Source organism: Dendropsophus ebraccatus, chromosome 1 (genome assembly GCF_027789765.1).
Source record: "Dendropsophus ebraccatus isolate aDenEbr1 chromosome 1, aDenEbr1.pat, whole genome shotgun sequence".
Lineage (NCBI taxonomy): Eukaryota > Metazoa > Chordata > Amphibia > Anura > Hylidae > Dendropsophus > Dendropsophus ebraccatus.
Genome location: NC_091454.1, coordinates 115,863,747 through 115,890,736, shown reverse-complemented (window position 1 = coordinate 115,890,736; position 26,990 = coordinate 115,863,747). Strand labels below are relative to the sequence as shown.

Sequence of the window (26,990 nt, the reverse complement as noted above, 5' to 3'; positions counted from 1 at the left end):
ACACTGTTACGGTTTTGAACCAAATAAAATTATGAGATGAATATGGTGAGTGCTGGGATTTCCATTGGATAAAGCCCTAAGGCTATGTGGAAAACATGGATATAGTCATTGGCTGTATCCATGTTTTCCAGACAACCTTAGAGATTTATCCAAGTTCAGCAGCCCCCGCTAATCAAATACCGAACGTTCGGGTTCAGATTCGCTTATCTCTAATCCCTATATAAAGATGTTTGGTCATGATATGGTATAGCATACTGTTTGATAAATACTATTAGAGATGAGAGAATATACAGTAAGGACGAAGCAAAGCGCTTTGTCCCAATCTGTATTCCGCTCATCGGCCCTGCGACGCTTTGAAGTGTGCTCTGCTCCGTGTCGCTCCTTCCCAGGTGCTGGGAATAGATGGATTCCGTCCTCTGAATCTTCTCCTAGTTTCCCAGGACGGGATCCATCTTTTTTAAAGCACCTGGGAAGGAGCGGAGTACACTTCAAAGCGCCGTAGCCCGATGAGCAGAATACAGATAGCTACGTCCTTACTGTATATTCGCTCATCTCTAAATACTATACATATACATTTTGGGGGCCACACTTTAGCTTTGTCTAATACCCGCCCTGGCTGCCCATCTACAAGTAATGCAGATGCCATAATACATTCTAGTAATGCAACAGTAAGGCTATTCTATATGTCACGCAAGCTGTCATTTTGCCACTTAAATGTTGTACATGGTACAGAAAGTGTTTTACTGTAGTGTGCCATGTATGGTGTCTTATTACATATGCTTGATCATGCTGCTTAGCTTGTGAATTAAACACGTTTGCTGTGACACATTTTATAGTGCATTTAGCAGCTGCCATTTTTTTCATGTAACAGATGCCTCTATCCGATAGAACAGCTCAGCATTACTCATGTGCTTAATTCATTTCTTGTCTATGTGCTTAGTGACACGGTGAAACCAGTGTCCATGCCAGGAGCAACGTAATAGTTTCTACATAGTGATGGGTAATACATTCCTTGATTAACCCAATAAAGGTTTTTTTTTTTTTTTAAAATAGAGAAGTGATCTTGTTGGTGATTTGATTGTTAGATGTGCTGGTTTAGGACAGGATGAGGGTGTGTTTACAGAGGTGAGATGTCTTCCAGGTGCTACTGTCAGCAGTGATAGAAGACAGAGTGCAAACATTGTGATTGCTGCTAGTAGGGATTGTCAAGTTGATCTGGTGGTTAGTAATCTTTGTGCAATGTGTAAGAATGCCTGCAGCTTAGGAAACCAGATCTGTGAGCTGACGGCCATTATGTCTCGAGATGATTTGGACCTAGTTGCTGTAACAGAGACTTGGTTTAAAGATTCTAATAATGGGGAAATGGATAAACCGGGATATATTGTGTACAGGAAAGACAAAGCAGAGAGAAGGAGAGGCGGGGTAGCCATTTATGTTAGGCATAGTCTTAAATTGTCATCCAAAATACATATAAAGAGCTGGAGACTCTCTAGATTTGCATGCAGTCCAAAGAGTTATCTGTTATTAGGATAGGTGTTATGTATAGGCCTCCAGGGCAAACTGAGGACTATGATAACAAGTTGAAGGGTAAAAAAACCAAAATGTCAATAAAGGGGGACATTGTAGTTATGGGTGACTTCAACATGCCGAAAGTGGATTGGAATATCCCTTCTGCACTTACATGTTAAAGCAAGAATGTAATGGAGGCCCTTACAGGGACATCTTTAAAACTGCTTGTGAGGTCACCAACCCGAGGAGAGAACATTCTAGATTTAGGATTTACTAATGGGGATCGGGTGCCTGGAGTTAGAGCAGAAGAAAATTCAGGTTCCAGTGACCACCAGTGTTTATGGTTTGATATCTAAACGAACTGTGTGCAATCCCGTACTACAACTATACTGGATTTTAGGAAGACAGATTTTAAGAAAATTGGGGAGTCTTTAGATAATGAATTACAGAGATAAGGCGGTCGCTGACTATTTGAATAGTTCTGCTCAGAGTTTTCTGAAGGAGGCCTTCACAATCACAGGATGGTTGGACACAGCATTGACTCCAGTAATATGGGTTTAGCCCCAGTGTTTTCAAAGGCTGACATTGTAGAGGAACCTGTCCATTTAAAGTTGAATAAGGTGATGGGTCAAGATGGTGTCCACCTCAGGATTCTTAAAGAACTCTGATCTGTGATTTCTGCCCCCCTGACAGATCTGTATAACCAATTTCTCCTAACAGGAGATGTTCCTCATCATTGGAGAACAGCCAATGTTTTACCCATCCTCAAGAAGGGGAGTAGAGAAGAGCCCAGTAACTTCAGGCCAGTTAGCTTAACATCTGTAGTAGTAAACATGAAAAGTCCTCTAAAAAAGATAATGGATCACCTAAGAAGCAACAATTTGATGTATCCAAACCAGCATGGATTTCTGGACTTCAGCAAAGCCTTTGATACAGTTAATCATGAAGAGCTGAGAAGTTAGAGAAAATTGGACTTGAGGAGGATGTACCATCAGGTACACCCTCTTTAATCTGACCCAAGGATAGAATGGCGCTGTCACGGGGAAGCCGGTGCCGCGGTCCATCTTTTGAACCACAGCCTGGTTCCCGTGTACGGCGCTATTCTATCAACGGGTCCCGGGCTGGAGCTAAGGCACAGAAGGCGGGCCGCCCCCAGTGGGAGGAATCCCCCGCCCCTGTATGACGCGGCTCCATTGATTCTAATGATTCCCTCCCACTGGGGGCGAGCCGCCCCGCCTCCTGTGCTTCAGCTTCAGCCCGGGTCCTGTTGATAGAATGTCGCCGTACACGGGAATCGGGCCGCGGTTCAAAAAACAGACCAAAGCATCGACTTCCCTGTGACTGCGCCGTTCTATCCCTGGGTCAGATTAAAGAGGATGTACCTGATGGTACATCCTCTTTAATCCCTGAATAGTTCAGTGGATTTGTGGTTGGCTGAAGGATAGATATCAGAGGGTTGTTGTTAATGTTGTATATTCCGAGCAGAGACTGGTTACAAGTGGTGTGCCATAAGGGTCCATTTTGGGTCCTATTCTTTTTAATGTTTGTAAGTGACATAGGAGAAGGTTTGGTAGGTAAGGTTTGTCTGTTTGCTGACGACACAAAAGTGTGCAGTAGTGTTGATGTTCCTGGAGGTGTCAATATGGAAAATGATTTAGTTTTGCTTGATAAGTGGTTGAAACATTGGAAATTGAAGTTCAATGTTTCCAAATGTAAAATAATGCACTTGGGGATGAGGCATCCTCTATCCGAGTATCACATCGGCAGTACTGTGTGGGAAAAGACTTCAGAAGAGAAGGATTTAGGAGTAGTGAGTAGTGAGTAGAGCCTTAAAATGAGTCACCAGTGTAACTGGGTGGTGGGGAAAGCAAATCGTATGCTGGGCTGTATAGCTAGAGGTATAACCAGTAGGAAGAGGGAGATTGTGATCCCGCTGTATAAAGCTCTGGTGAGGCCACATCTGGAATACTGTGTCCAGTTCTGGAGAACTCACTTAAAAATGGACATTGATAAAATAGAATGGGCCCAAAGATAGGCTACAAAAATGGTAGCGGGTGTCAGTCATAAAACATATCAGGAAAGTCTTAAGGATTTGAATCTGTATAGTCTGGAGGAAAGAAGGGAAATGGGGGACATGATTGAAACCTTTAAGTATATAAAAGGACTAAATAAGGTTCTGGAGGGATGTTTTTGGAAAAAAAAATGAACTCAATAACAAGAGGACACAGTGAGAGGTTAGGCCCCATTCACACGTCCGTGTCAGTTTTTACTGTCAGGAAATCCTGATCAGGAGACCTCAAATGTCATCAGGAAAGTATCAGGATTTCCTGACAGTAATCCGTTTTTACCATCAGGAAACCATCAGGAAAAACCTTCAGGATTTCCTGATGAGATAATATGGTCTAGTATGCCAACATAAATCACAGGTACCCAGACAGCCCCTAGTGTACCTGGATGGCCACAGGCTGCAGAACTACAACTCCCATCATGGCCTGCTAGCAAGGCATGATGGGAGTTGTGCTCCTGCAACCTGGATGGCCACAGGCTGCAGAACTACAACTCCCATCATGGCCTGCCAGCAGAGCCATCATGGTAGTGGTACTTCTGCAACCTGGATGGCGACAGGCTGCAGAACTAAAACTCCCATCATGGCCTGCCAGCAGAGCCATGATGGGAGTTGTACTTCTGCAACCTGGATGGCCACAGGCTGCAGAACTACAACTCCCATCATGGCCTGCCAGCAGAACATGGTGGGAGTAGTAGTCCTAAGGGGTAATCTCACCTGTCCTGGATCCTGCTCTGTCGGGGCAGCGAGGTTGAGGTCCGGGTCCGGGACAGCCTTGTGGTGAAGTCCGGGCAGAGTGCAGTGCAGAGGTCCAGGCGGCGGCGGTCGGAGGTGCGGAGCATGCGGCGGGCGGCCCGGTTGGTGAGTTCCGGGGGTGGGGGGTGATGCGGGGCGGCAGAGGGTCCGATGATGGAGAGAAGGCGGGGGCCGGTAGTGAGTTCCAGGGGGGGGGGGGGGTAGGCGGCTGCACCGCACTCTGGCCGGCCAGCCCTGTAGTACCGGGCACAGTGTGCGGTGCGGGGGGTGGGGGTGGGTGGAGGGTTGCGGGTGATCGGCCGGCGCCCAGTCCCCTGGTAAGGTCCGGGCTCCGGCCAGAGTGCAGGTACGGGTCCGGGGCTGGCTCTCTATCCGGAATCGCGGGCACTTTCCTGATATACATCAGGAAAATGCCCGTGATTCCGGTGCTCCCATAGACTTCTATGGGGGCGTCCGTGCCGGATTTCCGGACGAAAATAGGACAGGATCTAAAAAATCCGGTCCTATTTTCCGGAACGGACACACTTCTGGAAAAATCCAGAAGGGTGTCCATGTCTAATGTTAGCCTATGAGTCTGGAAATCCGTCCGGATTTCCTGATAGGAAATCCGGACAGATTTTCCGGACGTGTGAAAGGGGCCTTAGTTAGGGGAAAAGATAAGAAGCAGTGTGAGAAAATATTACTTTACTGAAAGAGTAGTAGTTGCTTGGAACAAACTTCCAGCAGATGTGTTTGGTAAATCTACAATAACTGAATTTTAAACATGCCTGGGATAAACCTATATCTATCCTAAGATAATAAGAAAGGAATTACTTAGAAGGCAGAGTAGATGGACCCAGTGGTCTTTTCCTGCCAACAATCTTCTATGTTTCTAATAATTGTCACTCTAAGGGATACAACTTGAATGATCGCAGTAAGTAGAATATATACAAAGCAAATAAAAATAATGGTTTCTAATGTCACCATGTCAGATATTTAGGAGCTAGTGGTAAACAAGACAAATAAGTTATCACAGTAAAGGTAATCTCTCCAGCATAACCTCCCCCTGTCAGGCATCAGCTGTAAAAATAGATCTGCTTGCTAATAACTTGGCTTGTCACTGCTGTGTTTTCCACAGGGACAGACAAGATATACGCCATTCAGGTTACCTGCCTTGACTGCAGCTGTACACATGACACTTCCATATTCAGTTGTGTATTTCCAGACGTATGTGATTTATTAGGAGTTATTTCCCTTTTTGCCAGTGACCGTGCAATGGGTATTACACTTTCCACCATTGAAGCTTTCTCATTATTTAAATAGAATTATATTTTGTGTGTTAATTCCTCACCAATGATATGGTCACCACTTTGTCACTGGAAGGGAAACATCCTTATTTACTTTCAGGAATAACAATCTGTCTTTGTCAAATGGTGATCAACCCAATACAGGTAATTAAAGAATTCTGCGTTATTAGAGTGTGTTTGAGGGCGGAGGGGTGAAGAAGATTTGGGCTGTATTACACTGTAAGGGTACTATTACACGGAACGATAATCGGCCGAATTGGCCCGATTCGGCCGATTATCGCTCTGTGTAATAAATGCAGCGATCAGCCGATGACAATGATCATCGGCTGATCGTTAATATAGGTTAGACCCTATTTTTGTCGGGCGCCGACCGCGCACCGCTGCATGTAATAGCGGTGCGTGGCCAGCGACTAACGATATACATTACCCATCCACGTTCCAGGGCTGCTCCTGCCGTCCGCTTCTCCCGGGGTCCCGCGCGCGCTGTAGCTTAACAGAGGCTTGTCAGCTGATAGGCCGCTCAGCCAATCACAGGCCGCGGCGGTCCCGACCTGTGATTGGCTGAGCGGCCTACCAGCTGAAAGGCCGCTGTGAAGCTAGAGCGTGCACGGGACCCCGGGAGAAGCGGACGGCAGCGGTTACGATGTCCTTGCAGCTCTTGTCAAATGATTATCGGGCCGTGTAATAGGCCCAGTAAACGAGCAATGATCTAGCAGATCGCTGCTCGTTTACAGGTATTATCGGGCCCTGCTCGGCCTGTGTAATACCACCCTAAGTGTGTGCCAATCTGCCAGATCGACGCTCTGTTACCGAACCCATCCGTGGCGCAGTTATCGTGCATTGTTAGTGATGTCCCTGCAGCCTTTGCTCTGATGTAAAAATAATAGAGACGTGTTTACCTGTCCAGGCACCCTGCTGTCCTCCAGCCTTGTTTCTGTGTTCCCCGCTCACTGCAGCTGCCTTGGGAATTTCTGTTTTCATCTTTGATGTGGCAGGCTGCTCAGCCAGTCACTGACCAAGACAGGACAATGCTGCGGCCTGTCACGTCATAGACAGGTTTGCAAGTGCCGGAGCCAGCTGTCGTAGGTGAAGAACACACAAACAAGGCAGCAGGACATCGGGGGAGCCCGCACAAATAAGTATAATCTTTATTTATTTAACTTTTACTTTACCCTAGCATCAGCCATGTGCCAGGAATCATTGTGCAGGGATATTCTGCTAAATTAGCCTGATCTGGCAGAATATCACTGTGTAACTGTGCCCTTACAATGAGTGTTGCTATGGATGCCTTGTCCTGTCCTGCATTACACAGATCACCTACTGTATCAATTTTAATGGGCACTGTGTAGCATTTTATTTACTTAGTTTTAAAAAAAAAAAGTATACCTCATGGTATACTGGTTTTCCCACATAGTGCTGATTTTTTTGGTGTTTTAGTAAGTAGGAGGAGACTTTTGTTCATTTGTCTGTTAGATTTGTTAATGAACTCTTCTTACAAGTAAGGCTTTTCTAAACAAGAACTAACACTTATGCCTATAGATTGCTTTGGAATGAGTTGAAAGTTCATCACAGATTTGTTCATAAATGGTCTTAGATTGTTCAGGAGATAAGAGAGAGGGTCTGGAGACTCAGGCGCTCTTTTTTCCCTCCCTTTTTTTCTTTTTTAATATATTTTAGTTGAATTAAAAAAAAATTATTGTACATACATGGACAAGAACAGCATCCAATACAAGTTGAGCAAAAAAAAAAACTGTGCATTTGTCAATTTTGTCGTAGGTAGGCCTCAAGTCCGGTTAGTGACTTTTCCTGGTCTGATATCAAAATGGGAATAATAGGACCCATCCTTGCCATCCAGAATTTTTTTTGTGAATAGAAGGATGGTTATATAAATACAGCACAGAATACAGCATCAATCTGTTTCCACTAGACACTTACACATTAGTATTAGAAGCCAGTGTATTTGCCAAGTTGCTCTGGCAGTACCATTCCTACATCTAAAGGAATAGACTACCGTATATCTCTCATTTCTTGCAGCTGATAGTGGTATATAATAAACAACTTCCAATAAAGAAAACACCGCTTGGTTCCCTGATTTTTATGATTTTCTACATAAATTCTGTCAACTCTGTCAACTCCAAAGGGGAGTTTCTGAGGCGCTCCTTTGACTTTCACTTGGAGTGAGACAGAGCACTGACTGTTACAGATTAGGCTCTGTGGGGTGCCATTAGACTGGGGTATTCGTAAGGCAGTCTGGGGTTGGACTTTTTTTTCTTTTTTAACCTCTTAAGGACATATGACGTACCCGTACTTCATATGTCCTCATTAGCACTTCAAAGCGGGGCCGCGCGGCGACCCCGCTTTGAAGCGCCGCGGTCCCGGGTGCCGCGTGTAGCCCGGGACCGCCGCTATTAGCGGGCACAGTCTAATCGCCGTGCCCGCTAATTAGCTAATCGGAGGCAGCTGTCAAAGTTGACAGCTGCCTCCGATTACCGGAGGCAACCGTTCCCTGGTGTCTAGTGGGGGAGATCGCACCTCCGGGACGTTGTCCCGGAGGAGCGATCTCCGTTACTGATGCTGGCCGGGGACTCGTCCAAGATGGCGCCGTCCCCGGCTCTATCTCATTGATCTCTGCAGCATATCTATGCTGCAGAGATCTCAATGAGAGATCAAAGTATATATACTAGAAGTCCCCCAGGGGGGCTTCTAGTATATGTGTAAAAAAAAAAAAAAAGTGTTTATAGTAAAAAAGCCCCCTCACCTAATAAAAGTCAGAATCACCCCCCTTTTCCCAGGTTTTAAATAAAAGTAAACAAATAAATAAATAAACATGTTTGATATCGCCGCGTGCGTAATCGCCCGAACTATTAATTAATCACATTCCTGATCTTGTACGGTAAACGGCGCCAGCGCAAAAAAATCCCAAAGTGCAAAATTGCGCATTTTTGGTTGCATCAAATCCAGAAAAAATGTAATAAAAAGCGATCAAAAAGTCGTATGTGCGCAATCAAGGTACCGATAGAAAGATCACATCATGGCGCAAAAAATAACACCTGACACAGCCCCATAGACCAAAGGATAAAAGCGCTATAAGCCAGGGAATGGAGCGATTTTAAGGAACATATATTTGTTAACAATGGTTTGAATTTTTTATAGGCCATCAGATACAATATAAGTTATACATGTTATATATCGTTTTAATTGTAACGACTTGTGGAACATGCATAACAAGTCAGTTTTACCCCAGGGCGAATGGCGTAAAAACACAGTTCCCCCAAATAAAAGAAATGCGTTTTTTTTTTTCAATTTCACCACACTGAATTTTTTTTCTGGTTTCGTAGTGTACCAAAGGCAAAAATTCAGCCTGTCATTGCAAAGTACAATTAGTGACGCAAAAAATAAGGGCTCATGTGGGTTTCTAGGTGGAAAAATGCAAGTGCTATGGCCTTTTATGCACAAGGAGGAAAAACCGAAAACGCAAAAACGAAAATGGGCCCCGTCCTTAAGGGTTTAAAAAACGCCGGCGGACCTCGGGGATGAAGCCAGGGACGTAGGTGGATGTTATGTGCAGCCACCTTTTCCTTGGATCCAGCTCTGGGGTCCGCTGTCCTCTGCTCTGGTTTCTGGTCCCCCTGCCAATTCCTGGTCTGAGCAGAGAACCAAGTTGTGATGCGTCAGGCCCGCCTAGCCAGTCAGCAGCTGTAGCAGGGTCTCACCGAGGCCACAAACTGGGTGGTCATGGTCTTCCCTGTATTTAACCCCCTAAAATGGTAGGATATCTATTTCAGTGAGATAATTTTGTTAAACAGTGAAAGAAATATGATGAAACTTACTACATACCTTTTTTTGTTTTTCTTAAATATCTTGTTTTCTCAATATTGCATTTGCCTCAGTGTTCTTTTCTGCTCTTTTGCCTAAGGTTTTGGTCACCACTACACTAAAACAGTAAGGACTGCCCTTGCGTAGTGTCCTCTCTTTCGTTTCTGTAGAGAATCTCGTTGTAATTTGTATGTGCAAATAAATACAGGTAACATTGTAGACCTGTAAAACAAGTATAATGGACAACAAATAGACCAGGCAGTAAACCAGAGAAAGCAGAGGAAAGATGGGGCGATCATTCTGAAAGAACCGTAATGCATTTTAGCAGTTAATACCTCCATTGCTAATATATACAGTGTTTGGAGCTTGCATGTACAGCTACTTGCCTGCACTGCCAGTCCGAATAAAGTGTCCTACCCACAGTTCAGCCAATGGAGTGACACTTGTGACACATTCTGTCATACTTGTACAAGGTAATTGCGTTGGAGAAGCATGGAGCAGGCGTAATAGCTGAGCCGGCTCCATAGCATGTCTTTGCAATGTGCTATCTGCAGATGACAGCTGTGGTCACCAATCAGCATTTGAGCTAGCTTGTGGGCATTCTCTTATGTGTGCTTTACATAACAAAACCATTTTTTCACATATAAGAGTTGCCAATTGGCCATTACCTAATTGTAGAAATGTTGTTGGGGGATTTGCACATTACTTTGAGCCCCCCCCCCCTATATTTATTTATGCTCTGTTTATCCTTTTTTTTTTTTTTTTTTTTAAAAAGGTACCTGACACACAGAATCTCTGTGCAGATGACGCTGACAGATCCTATTGCCATGGATAAGTTGCAACCTGGCCGAGTTCTGTGCATTCTATTGATTAGAATAGGACTTTTTCACAGAATTTGGCCGGCATGGAACATATCCAAGGCAGCGCAATCTTCAACATGCGATCACATAATTTATCACTCATGGTGACTGCTCTAAAGCAAGAATAAGGCTGTATTTCCACATATGCTTTTGGAATACATTCTCAATAACTGAGATATTGCTGATAATTATTTTACCACTGACTGTGCAATATACAGTCAAATGTTGAGGGTTTCTTTGAACCTGAGCCTTTGGCAAGTTCGCCCATTACTATTTGTAATGTATTTTCATGCAAAGAGAGTATTGTTTAGTAGATAAGTGAATCGTCCAAACAATAAACCAGTGAGGTTGGCAGAGGCAAAGTATTATTTTTCTTTAATAACTGTTTGCATTAATGCTTCCAATGCAGCCCCAGATGAACCTTGATGGGAACAGATGCTGCCTGGTGTTTAATTTAGTACGACTCGTCGAGCCTTTATCCCTTTACAGATGTAGCCCTGGGCACTGTAGTGTATAGAAAAACCTTGGTGACGTACATTTTCTCTAAGTGCTCTCTGCATTTTGTGCTCAACCTTCCATGTTAAAAAGCATATATTGTTATATTCCAAAGAATGTGTTATCTAATGCATGTTTAGCTTCAAAAGCTGAAGAAGTATTTTCTGCGGTCTCTGGAAAGAATGATGTCCTCTCAAATGTTTGGTTTGCTGTTTGGAGTGCAAACCTGAAATTCTCTCTATTAAAGACTTTTGTTGAACATAGATCCATTTCTAATCTTTGCATATACCTAGCATTTGCATAGGTCTTGCAACAGATAGTTCTGCCATAGCCTTTATAAGCTTTCAATGTTGAGTATATTTCTAACTTTTCATTTAAAGGGGTTGGCAACTTTATAGTAAAATAGGTCAGTACAAAATATTAGTAAGTGTACTCACTCTATATACTGACAGAAGCTCTCTGTGTACCTCATAGAGCTAAAATCAGACTCTCCTTCTCCAGGCTGTGGTGCCCTGCTCTGTTTTGTTTCAGTCCATAAAATGGCCGACATGGAGGAGCATGTGACCAGTCCCTGTCCCCTGTGTCCTCCATAGACATATACAGGCTCAGTGGTGGACACTGGGGGGCGGGGCATGGTCACATGCTCCTCCGTGTCAGCAATCTTATAGACCAAAACACCACAGAGCAGGGCATCACAGCACAGCATGGAGGAGGGTAGTCTGATATTAGCTCTATGAGGTACACAGGGAGCTGCTGTCAGTGTATATACAGTGAGTACACTTACTAATACTGTACACTGACCTATTTTACTATAAAGTGGACAAACCCTTTAAGGGTCCATTTACACAGAAAGATTATCTGACAGATTATCTGCCAAAGATTTGAAGCCAAAGCCAGGAATTGATTTGAAAAGAGGAGAAATCTCAGGTCTTCCTTTATGACCTGATCTCTGTTTATAGTCTGTTTCTGGTTTTGGCTTCAAATCTTTGGCAGATAATCTGTCAGATAATCTTTCTTTGCAACTGGACCCTAAATCTCATAGCACTTGGGTATGTACAAAACAGAGAAAAAGGTCTAAATCATTCCATTACAGTTTTTCTCTGTATCAGTTCCACTCCTGGCAGTAGGTACATGCTCTGACCAGAAGTCTACATGTAAACTTATGGAGTGTTTGCACAGACAAGTTTTCCAATGCAATTATGTTGTGGTAAGTACTTTTGATCAAAGTGTTTTTTTTTTTTTTTTTAGGAGTGATAACTTTATTGGCCAACAAAAATGTTTTTTATTTTTTATTTTTTTACCACCACATGGATTTTTCTAGCTAACATGGTGCCATATTTTTTCCAATGAAATTATTAAAGCCAAAGCCATGAACAGACTATAAATAAAGAACAGGTCATAAAGGAAAGCCTAAGGGTCCTTTTTACATGGGCCAATTATCAGCCAGGAGTGTCGCTAGAGACTCTCCTGCAGCCAATAATCGGCCCGCGATTGGGCAGCGATCAGCCAAAAACCAGGCAAATGCCCAATTATGGGCTGATTGCATTTTTTGGATGGACGAAGGAATCCGCCCGTGCATAGAATGGAGTCTATGACACAGATGGAGACGCGCGCGCCTGCCACAGTCTGCGGTCGGGTGCGTGCTGCGATATGCGCGATGGGTTTTCCGTCGCCATTCTGTAGTGTGCACGTAACCTAAACAGGTGTTTGTGCGGTACTACATAGATTGCTAAATGTGAAGTAGAAGGATGTGCCATTTATGCCTCATCAGTAAAACCTTGTGAAATGTTACTAGAGGGGCATGTTTTACAGTGTTGTCAGGTATTTGTCTTTGTCATAAAATATGTGCACACTCCCTTCCCACAGGGCTTTGTGTGTCTGCAAACACCATGCAGCTTATCAGATAAGGCTGTAACAATTCAGTAGGTTCCTCCTTGTAATACAGTTGTTGTAAAATAAGCTCCATTAGATATGTTTTGGTACTTTGTGCTTCCCCTTAGGCTGAGTTCACATGGAGTAAAACTGACTGGAATTCCTGCCGAAGAATCCTGCCAGCCTCTGTGTCATACTGGTAATCTATGAGAGGCTTGTGTGCCTTCTCTCTCCGCGTGAAAGAATCGACATGCCCATTCTTCCGCGCAGAGAGAGGAGGCATGAGCCCTCCCATAGACTGCCTGTATGACACGGAGGCTGGTGGGATTTCTCCAGTTTTACTCTGTGTGAACTGGCCCTTGGGGTCCTTTTTACATGGGCTGATTATTGGCTAAGGGGAACAATTATTAGTCTATGGAATTGTCCTATTACACTGGCTGATGGGAGCAAGGTAACAAGTGCTGATCTCTAATATTGACCCCCATTTACTGAACCTTTACAAGGTTCAATACTGTTGTCAGGACGCTGGTTGTTTCTGCAGCCCTTAAACTTAAGCAAGGTCAGTGCTCGCTTGCTCCTTGTTCCCCCGCCTGCTGCCCGCACTATTACACGTGCCGACAGCAAGCTGGTTAGAGGAAGGGGGGCTGCGGGGAATTGTGGTGGGGAAGGGGGCTGTCCTGAAGATCGTCAGATTGTCGGGCCAGCCCATTGGAGACAGCAGCGGTCTGATGCCGTTGCTCCTATTACACAGTGACAGCAGCAGATCGTTGCCAGGCTGATCGTTAGCATGTCAGCCTGTTGAAAGTCAATGATCAGCCAACATGGTGCATGTTCGCTGATCGTTGTCCTCTATTGCACTAAGCGATTATTGGCTGATAATCGCTTTTTGTAATAGGGCCAATCTCATTGTAATAGTGATGATCTCATTGACTGGAAAAAGTATCTAATCAGCAGACAAATAAGCATTTGCTCTTTTGCTGTCTGATCACCGGCAAAAAGTCAATATAGGACCGCAGCCTTAGGCCCCCTTCACATGTTGGTGTCCGTTTTTACTATCAGGAAATCCTGATCAGAAGGCCTTCAGGTTCAGGAGGCTTCAGGAACCATCAGGATTTCCTGACAGTCATCAGTATTTACGGTCAGGAAACAATCAGAAGGCCTTCCGGATTTCCTAATCAAAAAAGGAAGTGTCACTATTTCTGGATGATTTCCTCATGCTGCCATAGATTTCTATATGGTTATCCATTCAGGAAATCCTGACAAAAATAGGTCAGGAAGTTATAAAACCTGTCCTGTTTACTTTAGAAATCCGGACGCGTTTCTTGACGCGTGAAAGTAACACTCCTGCATAGGTGAAATTATACCCCTGTGCAGTCACCAATAACTGTACAATGTTACCCATATTTCTATCACATGAGGATTGAGAAAGAAAGGGTTGGGGTGCAGTTTTGGCCTGCATGTATTCCTCTGCTTCTATATTGTGCTCTTTATATTGGGCAATTATTAATTTTGCCAGGTATATTATTGGATTACGTCTCAGTTTAACACTTGTCATATTGACATTAAAAGTTTTTATGATCAGGGAGGGTCTTCAAAGTGAGACCACCACTGATCATTGAAATGAAGGTGCAGAAGGGCTAACTTGAGTTTTCTCCTATGCAGTGCTATCTCTTTGTCAGATTTCCTTAAAGGGGTACTCTGGACATTCACCTCTTTTTAGATAATGGTAAGGTTGCATAGAAAAATAAACAGCATAATCTCACCCACCACACTTCTATGGACGTTCTCTTGTCATGCCTTTGGGTCCCCCAATGAATGCTCTGGCTACTACTTCCAAAATGGACTCCTCTGGTCAGTGACGACCCGCCTAGCCAATCACTTGTTGCAGCGCTGTTCTGCTTCCGGCAGTGACTGGCCTGAGCGGGCTGTCACTTCCAAGAGGAGTCCATCACAGGTAACAATATAACCAGACCTCTTGGGGAGTGACAGAAAATGGAAATTTGAAAAAGTTAGTGTGCAATTTTGTTTTGTTCTTCAGAAATCACTGCAAAGTTTCAAAATAAAGAAAACTGCAGCATAGCTGCTCTATGTGCCTTACATTCGAAGTAAAAAATCTGAGCCAGCATCACACTAAGTATAATGCATCATGTAGTGCAGGGGTGTTATGGTTTCCATTATAACAGAACCTTAGGCTATAAAATAGTTAATGTAGTTCATGAAGTGTCAATACAGTTTTATGATGTTTTTGCATAAACACTAGTACATGAGAATATTTGAAACTTTGTAAAATACGCCTATTAGCCATACATGTAGATACTATCCTTGGTGGGCTTTGATCCCAACTCTACAAGGTAACAAGGCTAACCGGTGTGCCAATTTAAAGTACAGTGGTGCCTTGGATTATGAGTATAATTTGTTCCGGGACTCTGTTTGTAATCCAAATAAATTTTTAAACCAAAGCAAATTTCCCCATTAGAAATCATTGGAATGCAGACAATTGTTTCCATACTCCAAAAATAGTGTTGTTTTTTTTAATTCTGAATAACAAAAACAAATGAAACAAACATTTAGAAACAGCTGAATATGTGATATTATAAGTTACTGTACAGTATAGTATCAGCATGTGCTGTATAATGTATAGTAAAAGCATAAACCTGAAAAAACAGCAGCAGTTTGTAGATACAGGATAGAACTGCAGATCCCCATAATGCAGTAGCGTAGTACAACAGACTAGAATAGAGAAGCAGGGCTGCTGTCAGGTCTGTGTGGTCACATGACAGCTATGGGGAAAGGGGTGTGCATTCAGCATGGACCAATCAGTAAGTGAGAATCAGAACTGTGCAGGAGGACAGTGACAGAAACTTTATATAAAGCAGTGTGAATGGTTGAGTGTGAGTGTAGGCACATTAAAGTAGCAGTGTGTATAGCTGAGTGCAAGTGCAGGCACATTGTAGCACGAATGGAGAGGATGGGAAACACAAGGGCTGACAGAGACTGCAGGGAGCATGAGGGAATAGGCAGGACATATGTAAGCACACTATAGCAGCACTCCAAGTCCAGGGAGAGGGAGGTTACAGCTATGAAGAGATTGCCTCCACAGTCCTGTCCCCTGATGCAAGCCCCAGCCTGAAGTGGATCTGCCATGATTTGGAAGGTGAGGGAGACTTCCTGGGTCAGAGTATAGAGCTGTAGACCCCGCTATGCAGACCATGCCCTTCCACCACATCCGTTTCCACCCAGTACAGGGAGCTCTTAAACCAAAGCAATGCTCTTAAACCAAGTCACAATTTTTAAAAACTGTGAGCTCTTCTAGCAAAACCCTTTTAATCCAAGTTACTCTTAAACCAAGGTACCACTGTATATTCCAGTCACGTGGAATTGGTATTCATGATCCCCTAATGGCGGCTGCAGGCAGCCAGCATTGATGATTTACATATATGTGCAGCAGAGCTCCGGGCTAGAAAATCACTTGGGCATTGTTGGCTCCGAAGTCTAAATATTTGGGGGCAAATATTTTTTGGGCTGCATTGGCCAGCATTTTAATGTCCATCTGGGGCAGTGTCTATGTAACAAGATGATTTTATACTATGTATGTATACTTTCTGTCTTGTACTTGTCAGTGAAATGCTTCAGATGTAAGGAGCTTATAAATAGAAACTGGTGCCTGCCCTTTCCCTCCTCACACATGTACTACTCAGTAATCTTGTGATGTACCTTGCTAGTTATTGCTCCTGGGAGCTTAATGCTGGTTGTTTTAGGTGAAATTGCTGGTAATCACATGGCTTTTATGAGGCACCACCCACACCTAAGCCTTATTAACAATCACTCATCAAAATAGGCATCCCACTCGATCATTCCATTTCATGAAAAGGTTAATCCAGAGGAGTGTATATAAATTATGTAAAATAAAATGGATCACACAACAGCATTTTCTTTTACATATTGATTTTTATTTCACTCAGCAGTCTGGATTGTACCTATAAATATTACATGTATTCAGTTTTACAATGGTCCGAAACTTTGCATAAAATTTAGAGATGAGCGAACCTTGAGCATGCTCGAGTCGAGTCGATCCGAACCCGAACTTTCGGCATTTGATTAGTGGTGGCTGCTGAAGTTGGATGAAGCCCTAAGGCTATGTGGAAAACATGGATATAGTCATTGGCTGTATCCATGTTTTCCAGACAACCTTAGAGCTTTATCCATGTTCAGCAGCCCCAGCTAAACAAATGCCGATCGTTCGGGTTCTGATTGACCCGAACCCGGTTCGCTCATCTCTAATAAAATTGTTTTGTATTAGTTTTTTACTGTTAGTATCAGAAAAAAATATAATACCTAAACCAAATCTGTATATTCTGATAAGTCATTAAAAATTTATACAACAAGAGCCCTCATGGTATGTTTGCACATTTAGGTTTTTAAAGGGTTATTCTCTCCAGAATCTTTTTTTACACCATGTAATAGGCCACGCATAGCTTTACACATTGGTCAAAGCAAGGTATTAGGTGTTTTGAGTCCACCCCGACATCACACAGCTCCAGCTCCCTCCTGTTGCACAGCCCCACCGCCTCCCTCTGGGTCACATATGACTGCTCCAGCTCCCTCCTGCTGCAGCTACACAGCCCCCCGGTTCCAAGATGATGGCTCCAGTTGCACAGCTTCTCCCTGGGTCAAAGATGACAGCTTTTGGCTCACTTTTGGCCTTCCCCTGGGTCACATATAACCGCTCCAGCCCCCTCCTGGGGGGGGGGGGGGTAAGGTGTGCTGCCGGAGCTGTCATATGAGACTCGGGGAGACTGGGTGGTTGAAAGGGTGCTGTGCGGCTGGAGCTGTCATCTTTGACCAAGGGGGTGGTGGGGGTAGGGGGGGCTGTGTGGCCACAGCAGGAAGGAGCCTGACCTGTCATATATGACCCAGGGGGCTGTGCTGTCATCTTTGACCCAGGAGGAGGCGGGGAATGTGTGGCCAGAGCTGTCATGTGATCCAGGGGGAGACGGATGGGCTGTGCGGTCAAAGCTGTCATATGTGACCCGAGGGGAGACTGGGGGCTTTGCTGCCGGGAGAAAGACAGAGCTATCATCTGTGACAGTGTGTACTGTATAATAGAAATTACAGCAGTGGGCAGGAAAGAAGATTAGGGGGCGAGTGCTCAAACAGACCAATCGGGGAGAATCATGCATGATGGGGAAAAGTTTCATGGCCGGTGCCAGTTTGGATATACAGTGGTTTGCAATAAATTAGAATCTGAAGTAATTCAGTAATTCAATTCAATTACATACAGAGTGCACTTTTTCTAGCGTTTATTTCTGTTAATGTTGATTATGGATTACAGCCTAAACCCCCCCCCAAAAGTCAGTATTTCAGAAAATTAGAATAACTAACGCAAAACACCTGCAGTGGCTTCCTAAGTGTTATAAAAGGTCCCTTAGGGCCCTATTCCACCGGACAATTATCATTCAGATTATCGTTAAATCGTTCGAATCTAAACAATAATAGTTTGGTTGAAATGCAGTTAATAATTAACGACCGAACGAGAAATCGTTGATCGCTTAATAAGACCCGGACCTATTTTTATCATTGCTCGTTCGCAAATCGTTCGCATTGAATAAGACGTCGTTCGGTCGTCCGCAATAGATACGAACGCAATAGTAAAGAAATAGCGAAGAAAAAACGATTGCAAATACGATCATAAGTAACTATTATCGTTCCATGGAAATGAGTGAACATTTTCAGGTCTTTCATAATAGCGGTCGTTTGAGATCGTTAATCGTTAACGATTATGCGAACAATAATCGTCCGGTGGAATAGGGCCCTTATGGTACTTTTACACGGTGCGATAATTCGCCTGATCGCACGATTAAGGATTTTGAATGAACAATGTTTTTTTTATAACGATCAGCATTTAGATGGAACGATACATCATACGGAAAATTCGCTATGCGATCGTTTTGCGATCGTTTAAGCCTATCTCACACATAGGTGAAATCGCTGAAAGAATGTTTACACGGAACGATCTGCGAATTTTTTGCGAACGATCCACGATGATTTGAGAACATGTTGAAAGATCAAAATGAACGATTTTTTGCTCGTCGTTTGCTCGTTCGCTGCGTTTACACGTACGATTATCGTTCGAATTTGACAGTTATCGTGCAAAAATGAACGATCAATCGTCCCGTGTAAAAGTACAATTAGTCTGCTTCAGTATGCAACACAATCATGGGGAAGATAGATGTCTAGAAGGCAGTCATTCACACACTCCACAAGGAGGGTAAGCCACAAAAGTTCATTGCTAAAGAAGCTGGCTGTTCTCAAGAGTGCTGTATCAAAGCACATTAAGGGAAAGTTGAGTGGAAGGAAAAAGTGTGGTAGAAAAAGGTGCACAAGCAATCGGGAGAACCGCAGTCTTAACAGGATTGTAACGAAAATGCCATTCAGAAATTTGGGAGAGATTCACAGAGTGGACTGCTGCTGGAGTCATTGCTTCAAAAGTAAAATAACGCCACACAGGAAGACCTAATGATTAATTGTAGAACAGGTGAAATACATAATAGTTGGTATTTGGTATACAGTGGTGCCTTGGATTAAGAGCATAATTCGTTCCGGGAATGTGCTTGTAATCCAAATCCACTCTTAAACCAAAGCAAATTTTCCTATAAGAAATCATTGAAATGCAGACAATTTGGTTCCACACCCCAAAATAATGATTTTATATTTTGAATAACAGGTAAAACAAATGAAACAAACATTTATAAGCAGCTGAATATGTGATATTATAAGTTACTGTACAGTTTAGCAATCAGCATGTGGAGTATAATGTATAGTAAGGGCATAAACCTAATAACACAGCAGCAGTTTGTAGATACAGGATGGAGCTGCAAAATCCCATAACGCAGTAGCGTAGTACAACAGGCTTGAATAGAGAAACAGGGCTGCTGTCAGAGGTCTGTGTGGTCACATGATAGCAATGGGGAAGGGGTGTGTGTTTAGCATGGACCAATCAGGACTGACAGACTGCAGGGAGCATAAAGGAATGAGCAGGACATATGTGGGCACATACATGCAGCACACTCTGTCTGGGGAGAGATGGGTTACAGCTATGAAGAGATTACCCCCACGATCTTGTCCCCTGATGTAAACCCCAGCCTGAAGTGGACCTGCTATGATTTGGAAGGTGAGGAAGACTACCTGGGTCAGAGTACAGTGCTGTAGACCCCACTATGCAGACTGTGCCCCTCCCCCACTCGCCCTTCCACCCAGCACAGGGTGCTCTTAAACCAAAACAATGCTCTTAAACCAAGTCACAATTTTGAAAAAACTGTGAGCTCTTAAATTAAAACGCTCTTAAACCAAGTTACTCTTAAACCAAGGTACCACTGTATGTAAATGGCATTGTATAATGCAAAAGTAAAATAACGCCACACAGGAAGACCTAATGGTTAATTGTAGAACAGGTGAAATACATAATAGTTGGTATTTGGTTTATGTAAATGGCATTGTATAACGCAAAAGTAAAAATGACAATACAAATATGGTAAAATCTTTGTAAATAGTTGGGTCCACTGAATAAATGGGTGTATGGGGGAGGGGGTAGCTGTGAAGAGTTGCATCCTAAAGAGGATAGATCCTAAAGTTGCATCCTAAAGAGAAGAGAGCAAAAAGAGAGTTTGGTAAACAATCTGGTGGGTTGTACTGAAAATAGAATGTGTTTGGTTGCAGCAAATAAAGTACTACAGCCCTGGGTGTATCTAGGTTTCTGGGATGGTCCAGTGCTTGGTCTGTATCTGGGTTTCTAGGACTCGATGAATGCAAGTAATGTGGGTAGTCACTGGCAGTGGTTGTCGGAGAAAGCAGAGAATAGGTTGAGCACAGTCTAAGGGCCATAATAAAAAATAACAATGGAAAGGGGAGGCCTAATGGCTGTTTCCTGCTGTTACTGAAGAGCACAATTTTGCAGATTGCACTACTATGAAAGTTTCATCTTTTCCTACAGCATTTGAAAGCCTCCCTTCTGCCATCTGCTGGCCTGAGCACTTCATTACTAACCTGTACTCATTTTTTTCAGAAGTGAAGAATCTGTGGCACAACCATCTTCAAAGGGACAGTCTCAGAACAATGGAGCAGGTATTTCTGCCAGCAAAGCTTTGAATATAGCTCTGTCATTTGATAATCAGTAAACAGACAAATGTACCATTCATATAAAAGCCTAAAAGAAAGGTACGGTAGTTAGAAGTTTGTTGTATGTCTATACTTTTACCTTGGACAATACTTATTTTTATTTTTATTAATGCCACAAATGCTAAAGGCATATAACAGTTACTTCAAAATCATAGAGGTATTTGACTACTCTCTAATATTAAGCCCTACAAGTCTCACTATCTGCATTTTTAATAGCGAAAATAACATCTTTATTGATCATTAAAAATATGCCAGGTTTACACAAGTAAATCCACAAAGTGTCCACCAGATCCCAATTAACAAGCAATTTTCTTATACACAGAAATATTTTACATTTTCATAATACTGCTCATTCTATTCACATAGGCCCACTGAATATTTCAAAGTTCATGAGTGGCCACATAGAGAACAAATGGAGTGCTGACCTTACACACACACCAGGCACTCCATTCATTTTGGGAACAGTTTTGTCCCTCTTCTCGGGATTGTTGGGGGTCCCAGCAGTCAGACTTTCATTATCTGCTGTATTGTGTGGATATGGTATAGTGAGTTGAGGTGAGAATACCCCTTTAAATATGAAGTGTTTCTACAGCGTGTAGTATACTGAAGGATGGTCTATTACATTATGGGTAGATTGTAATTACTGTTTCTGTATGCCTGCCAAGCTTAAAGGGGTTCTTTAGGTAAAACAAATTTAACTGGTGTCAGAAAGTTATACTGCAAGTGAAGTGAAGTTTTCTTTTCAGTCTGACACAGTGCTCTCTGCTGTTACCTCTGTCTGTGACAGGAATTGTCCAGAGCAGTAGAAAATTCCCATAGGCTGTGCTAGGACGTATCCTCTATTTGGCAGCATAGATTGCGGATCCGTAAAACTATGAACAGTGTAAATAGCCCAATAGAAATCAATGTGCTTTAAATTTATGGAACTTGTAAATAAGGCCTTAGTGCCGCTTATATTGCTGCTTTTGGTTTATTACTGCTTTTCTATCTTCCTTTAGTCAGTGGAAACACTGACTAAAGCTCATTCTGCTAATAGTGGATGACCTCAAGATAAACTGTAAAAGTATGCATAAAAGATAATTGGTAGTTATTTGACTTTGAGCAGATGGAACTTTTTGGTAATTTTTTTTTTTAATACTAAGTAAACATATTTGTGTTCTCTGCAAGTTTGTGATACCACAGATGTGTCACCTTTTGGTTAGTGTGATTTTTTAAATGTCACTTCCTGTGGTTATGTCTCAATTCAGTCTGTTGCTTCAGAACTGGGATATAAGCTCTCTTAATTGGAATGCAGGCTCATTCGGGTGTGCAGTACTCCAATTAACCATAGCACACAATGGCTAGTATGGCCGGGGGCCGTACTATCCATTGTGTGCACAGACTTTTTTGTGCGACTGCAATTAAGTGAGTGTCAGTTTTTTGTGCAGCTGCAAAGAACAGCCACACTGTATGCGGAGTGTATACAGTGCGGTGTTCCATAGAAACAAATGCAGCTGTCAGCTGGCAGTAAACAGCGGCTGCAACAATGGCCGTAGTTTTGTTGATTTCTTTTTACCTTGTGTGAACGTGGCCTAAAGCTTATATCTCTTTGCTGGAGCAATGGATTGAAATAAGAGTTATATATCCCAATTCAGGGTAAGAAGCTCTATTATACATTACTTCTACTTTGATCAGCAAAAAGCTGATCACCAGTCTGCTTTAGGCTTTGTGTGTGTTTTTGTGTTCAGTTTTTTTTTTCTTCCCACATTCAAAGGAAAAAAAAGTGCTGTTTTGGGTGGGTTCACACTGAGGAATTCTCACGGATAAATTCCGCAGAATTCCATCGCCTGTACGCAATCACGGCTCCATAGACACCATTCTATGGGCCGGCTGATTCCGCATTGCGGAATACGGCCGTGCATAGAATGGTGTCTATGGCACGGGCGGAGAGGCGCGCGGCCGTGAGCACGTACAGGTGACTGAATTCCGCAGAATTTATCCGTGAGAATTCCTTAGTGTGAACCCACCCTTTCTACCTAACACCAGTTTGATAAATCCCCCCCCCCCCCCTTAGTGTTCCTATGTAGATATGAACTAAAAGTTTGTCTTCTAGCTATAACACATTAACTATTTACTTTGCTTATTTCCAAGATAAACCTAGAAAACAAACTATGTGCTCTAGAGTTCAGAAATGGTTTTATGACCGGTTCGGTGAATACATTGAAGATTTTCGATTTCAGCCAGAAGAGAACACAGTTGAAACAGAAGAGCCACTGAGTGCTCGAAGGTATTTCCTGATCTTTCATTCCTTTTATATTGCTAGTGCTCATGCTAAATATCTTCTTTAGGGTCTGTCCACACGTACAGACTCGCAGTGTTAATCTCGCTGCGAGTCTGTCAGGTCCTGGCAGTTCACTGTCACTACATACTCAAAGCGGTCTCAACGACCGCTGCGAGTATGTAATTCTGCCGACCCCTTAACCCCTTCGCCTCCTGCCCCACTGTGTCTGTATATACGTTACCTGTCCTCGCCACACGGGGGCCCGCTGTTCTGTTCTGCAGCTGGGCAACACTGATTGGCCGGGCGGGAGAGCAGGACGCCGGCACCCCGTGCAGGAGACAGGTAATGTATATACAGACACAGCAGAGCGGTAGCCGAAGGGGTTAAGGGGCCGGCAGAATTACATATACGCAGCGGTCGTTCAGACAGCTGCAAGTATGTAGTGACAGTGAACTGCCAGGACCTGATGGACTTGGAGCGAGATTTACAGACCCTTAAAGGACAACTCCAGCGAAATTTTTTTTTAAGCTTATTTAACACACATTACAAAGTTATATAACTTTGTAATGTGGTTAAATACCCAGTCTGGCCCCCTTCCCCCACTTTTGGACCCCCGACCCCCCCGCCCGGAAGTTAAAGAATGTATACATTACCTATTACGGTCGTCACGGTCCTCTTCTCCCGGGCGGCATCTGGTGACGAAGACGTCAGAGCCGGGGGGAGGTCCGGGTCTTCTTCCTCCTCGGCGTCTTCATGGAGAGTGAATGGGACGGAAAAGGCTGCTGGTGCACATGCGCACCAGCAGCCTTTTCATTGGCTGGAGCGCATCACATGGCTTCCAGCTTGCTCAGCCCTGATTGGCTGAGGTTGCTGGAAGCCATGTTACGCGCTCCAGCCAATGAAAAGGCTGCCGGTGCGCAAGCGCACTGGCAGCCTTTTCCATCCCCAGGACCCGGAAGTCAGAGACATTGCTGGACGGCGGTGACGGTGAGGCGGACGGCGGGCGAATGGAGTGGCGATCGTCACCGGAGGGATGGTGAGTATGGTGTCTGTGTGTGTCTGTTTTTTTTTTTTTTTTTTTTTTTTACAGGGGGGGGGGGGGGGGGTCCCGCCGGAGTTGTCCTTTAAAGTGAATGTATCACCTTGATTTTATTTTCTTGATAAGAGCTAGATACTGAAGCATGTTTTTTTTCTCTAGTCTATTTCTGTAATTTTTTATTTATTTATTTTTTTGCACATTGTTATGGGGGCTGCCACCTTGCCTGAGCTATTTTTTAATAGCATTTAGTAATATACTTTACACCAAGCCTCATGGACATAGATGAATATAAACAGGACCTAATCCCTTGAGATAAGTGTGAAACATTACTGAGCATACTCTGTGACCATTCCTCATGGATCTGCTATTGTCTTATACTGGCGCTATCCATCTACTGGTGTCATCTGTTCTAAGCATAGGTTAATTTTCTGATGATACATTCCCTTTAACAGCAAATAAACCTGCTTTTATGTTTCCGTAGGGCAGGGGAAGTAGGTAGTTATCCTACCCTCATCCTCATTGCTGTTTTCCCACAGTCCTCCATTTTAATAATATGTTTTTCTGGCAGATTGGTGCACTGGGGGGCAGGAATACATCTCTTGGTGCACTGATCTGGCTGTCCCTCTTCATGAATATTCAGGTGGTGCTCTACAGTGATGTAACTGGCCGCTGTAGACCCTGCCCCTAGTGCATCAAAACACCTAACTGACACAGTAATAAAAAAGATCATTACAGGAAAGCGGAGGTTGAAGGTAAGAAAACGACCCTTTTCCTCAGCATCTCCTGCCCTGTGGGAATAGTATGCTTATTTGTTTGTATAAATTCATTAAAGATTTTTTTTTCCCAATTTAGTTTTTCTTGTATTTTGCAGGTTGACAGAAAATATGAGAAGATTAAGTAAGTATTGGCATTCTGGTGATTTTTCTACAAAGAATACTTAATTGGCCACTGTTGTGAAACCTATGACATATAATTAACAAAATAACAAAATTTTGAGACTGTGTTCAAACATTGCACTTTTTGCTATGATTTTTCCATAATCATGGAATACACATGATGCACCTAGAACAGGGGTGCTCAACAACTTTTAGTGAAGGTCCACTTACTGGGGTCTATTGTCAGGTGAAGGTCCAAGCTGAACATCAGTAGTAAGCGTGTTGTTTTGTTAACTTTTCACTAACATTTTTTAACTATTTACATACAGAATTGATGCTTATTAGTGGGAAAATTGGCTTTCTTTTTTCTCTTTTACCAGTCCTTGTATAGCCGCCCTGTGCGCTCTTCCAGTTGTATATAGCCCCCCTGTGCTAGGGCTGGGCGGTATACCGTGAAAATACCGATACCGTCACTGGCGTCGGTTAACCGACCTCAACTTGGCCAGGACGGTATCTGCGGTATTTTCTGTATTCCCCGTCTTCCTGGCGCCGCCTAATTGCTGTCCGGACCATGCAGGAGGCATTTAGAATAATCTATTCTGCTGCTGGGGGAGTGGGGACCTGGAAGCAGTCTCTAATTAATAATGTGCTTGGCCAGCCAATCCCCCCCTACACCCGTATTGCGTCGCCCACGTACCGCCTCTGCAGCCCTCCTTTTTATTGGCTGCGTGCGGGTGGGTTTTCTTGTGTTCGCGCGGGCTGGCAGTTGGATGTGCGCCACAGGCGGTAAGATGGCAGCCGCTTGTCATCCAGGCCCGGCCCCTGTGTAGTGATAAGTGATAGCGTTTGGTGCGGGACTGCCGATGGTATGCGGGTGAGGGGGCGGAGCCGGCCGGCGCTGTACTGTACACTATCGTTCTGGATGGAAGCTGCTGCTGCACTGTCAGCGTGCACCCAGGCCCCCTGTGTGGTGGTAACAGGCTGTTACATCCAGATCGATAGCGTACAGTACAGCGCCGGCCGGCCCCCGCATGGCCCCGCCCCCTCACCCGCATACCACCGGCATCAAACGCTACTGCACCCATGGACCCCAAGGCTGCTATCACTACGCAGGGGCCTGGGTGCACGCTGACAGTGCAGCAGCAGTACAGCGCTGGCCTCGCCCGCATACCACCGTGGTTGATCTTCCGATTTACCTCCCAAGCCAGGGCGCACAAACACTGGTGCAGGGTAAGGGATGGAAGATACTGCTGCGGGGGGGGGGGGGGGGCTGGAGAGGAAGGCTGGAGATGTGACAGGCTGTGCATAGGCGGCAGCGTCCCCTCCAGTGTGTGCTCAGCGCTGCTGCTGCCGGGCGGCTAACTTCTCCTAGCTTCTCTGGAAGCTGCATGGTGAGCCCTGCCCCCCCCCCCCTCCCGCACTTACAGTTGGGGTCAGGTATGGGTCGGCACCTCCATGCTTCACTGGCCACCGCACTCTGTCCCGCACAGGAATCTTCGGAGCCCTGTTATCTTTTGTCAGTGCTGGAAGCGGCCACGTGTGACGCTCTGCCCGGATATATGTGCTACATCACTAAGTGACAGGGGCCGAGGATTCCTATGCGGGAGAGAGAGAGCAGTGCCCGGGGGAGCAAGGAGGTGTCCACCTATACCTGACTCCCTGCAGCCACTGAGTGACTGGGGGTAGATAGGAGATAGATAGATAGGTAATAGATAGATAGGAGATATATAGATAGATAGATAGATAGATAGATAGATAGATAGATAGATAGATAGGTAATAGATAGATAGGACACACATAGATAGGACTCTATCTATTATCTATCCATCTCCTATCTATCTCCTATTTATCTATCTATCTATCTATCTATCTATCTCCTATCTATCTATCTATCTATCTATCTATCTCCTATCTATCTATCTATCTATCTATCTATCTATCTATCTATCATCTGAATATATACTGTATATATAGATAGATAT

General features: G+C 43.9%; 1 protein-coding gene and 1 long non-coding RNA gene across 5 annotated transcripts in view; one reads left to right on the top strand and one right to left on the bottom strand.

Moving 5' to 3' along the window:
* Positions 1 to 26,990, top strand: part of GRAMD4 (GRAM domain containing 4) — a 104,108-nt gene that overhangs the window by 36,708 nt on the left and 40,410 nt on the right. For all 4 annotated transcript variants that reach the window (XM_069977040.1, XM_069977030.1, XM_069977036.1 and 1 more), the window contains 3 exons: positions 20,722 to 20,780; positions 22,965 to 23,100; positions 25,005 to 25,030. In XM_069977040.1, coding sequence (XP_069833141.1) covers positions 20,722 to 20,780; positions 22,965 to 23,100; positions 25,005 to 25,030 — 221 coding nt within the window. The remainder of the gene's footprint in view (positions 1 to 20,721; positions 20,781 to 22,964; positions 23,101 to 25,004; positions 25,031 to 26,990) is intronic.
* The window catches only part of LOC138797217 (uncharacterized), a 50,869-nt gene that overhangs the window by 11,316 nt on the left and 12,563 nt on the right, over positions 1 to 26,990 (bottom strand). Inside the window, exons 2-3 of the long non-coding RNA XR_011363904.1 lie at positions 20,703 to 20,862; positions 9,454 to 9,654 (exon numbers count right to left, since the gene is read on the bottom strand). This is a non-coding gene — a long non-coding RNA (uncharacterized lncRNA). The remainder of the gene's footprint in view (positions 1 to 9,453; positions 9,655 to 20,702; positions 20,863 to 26,990) is intronic.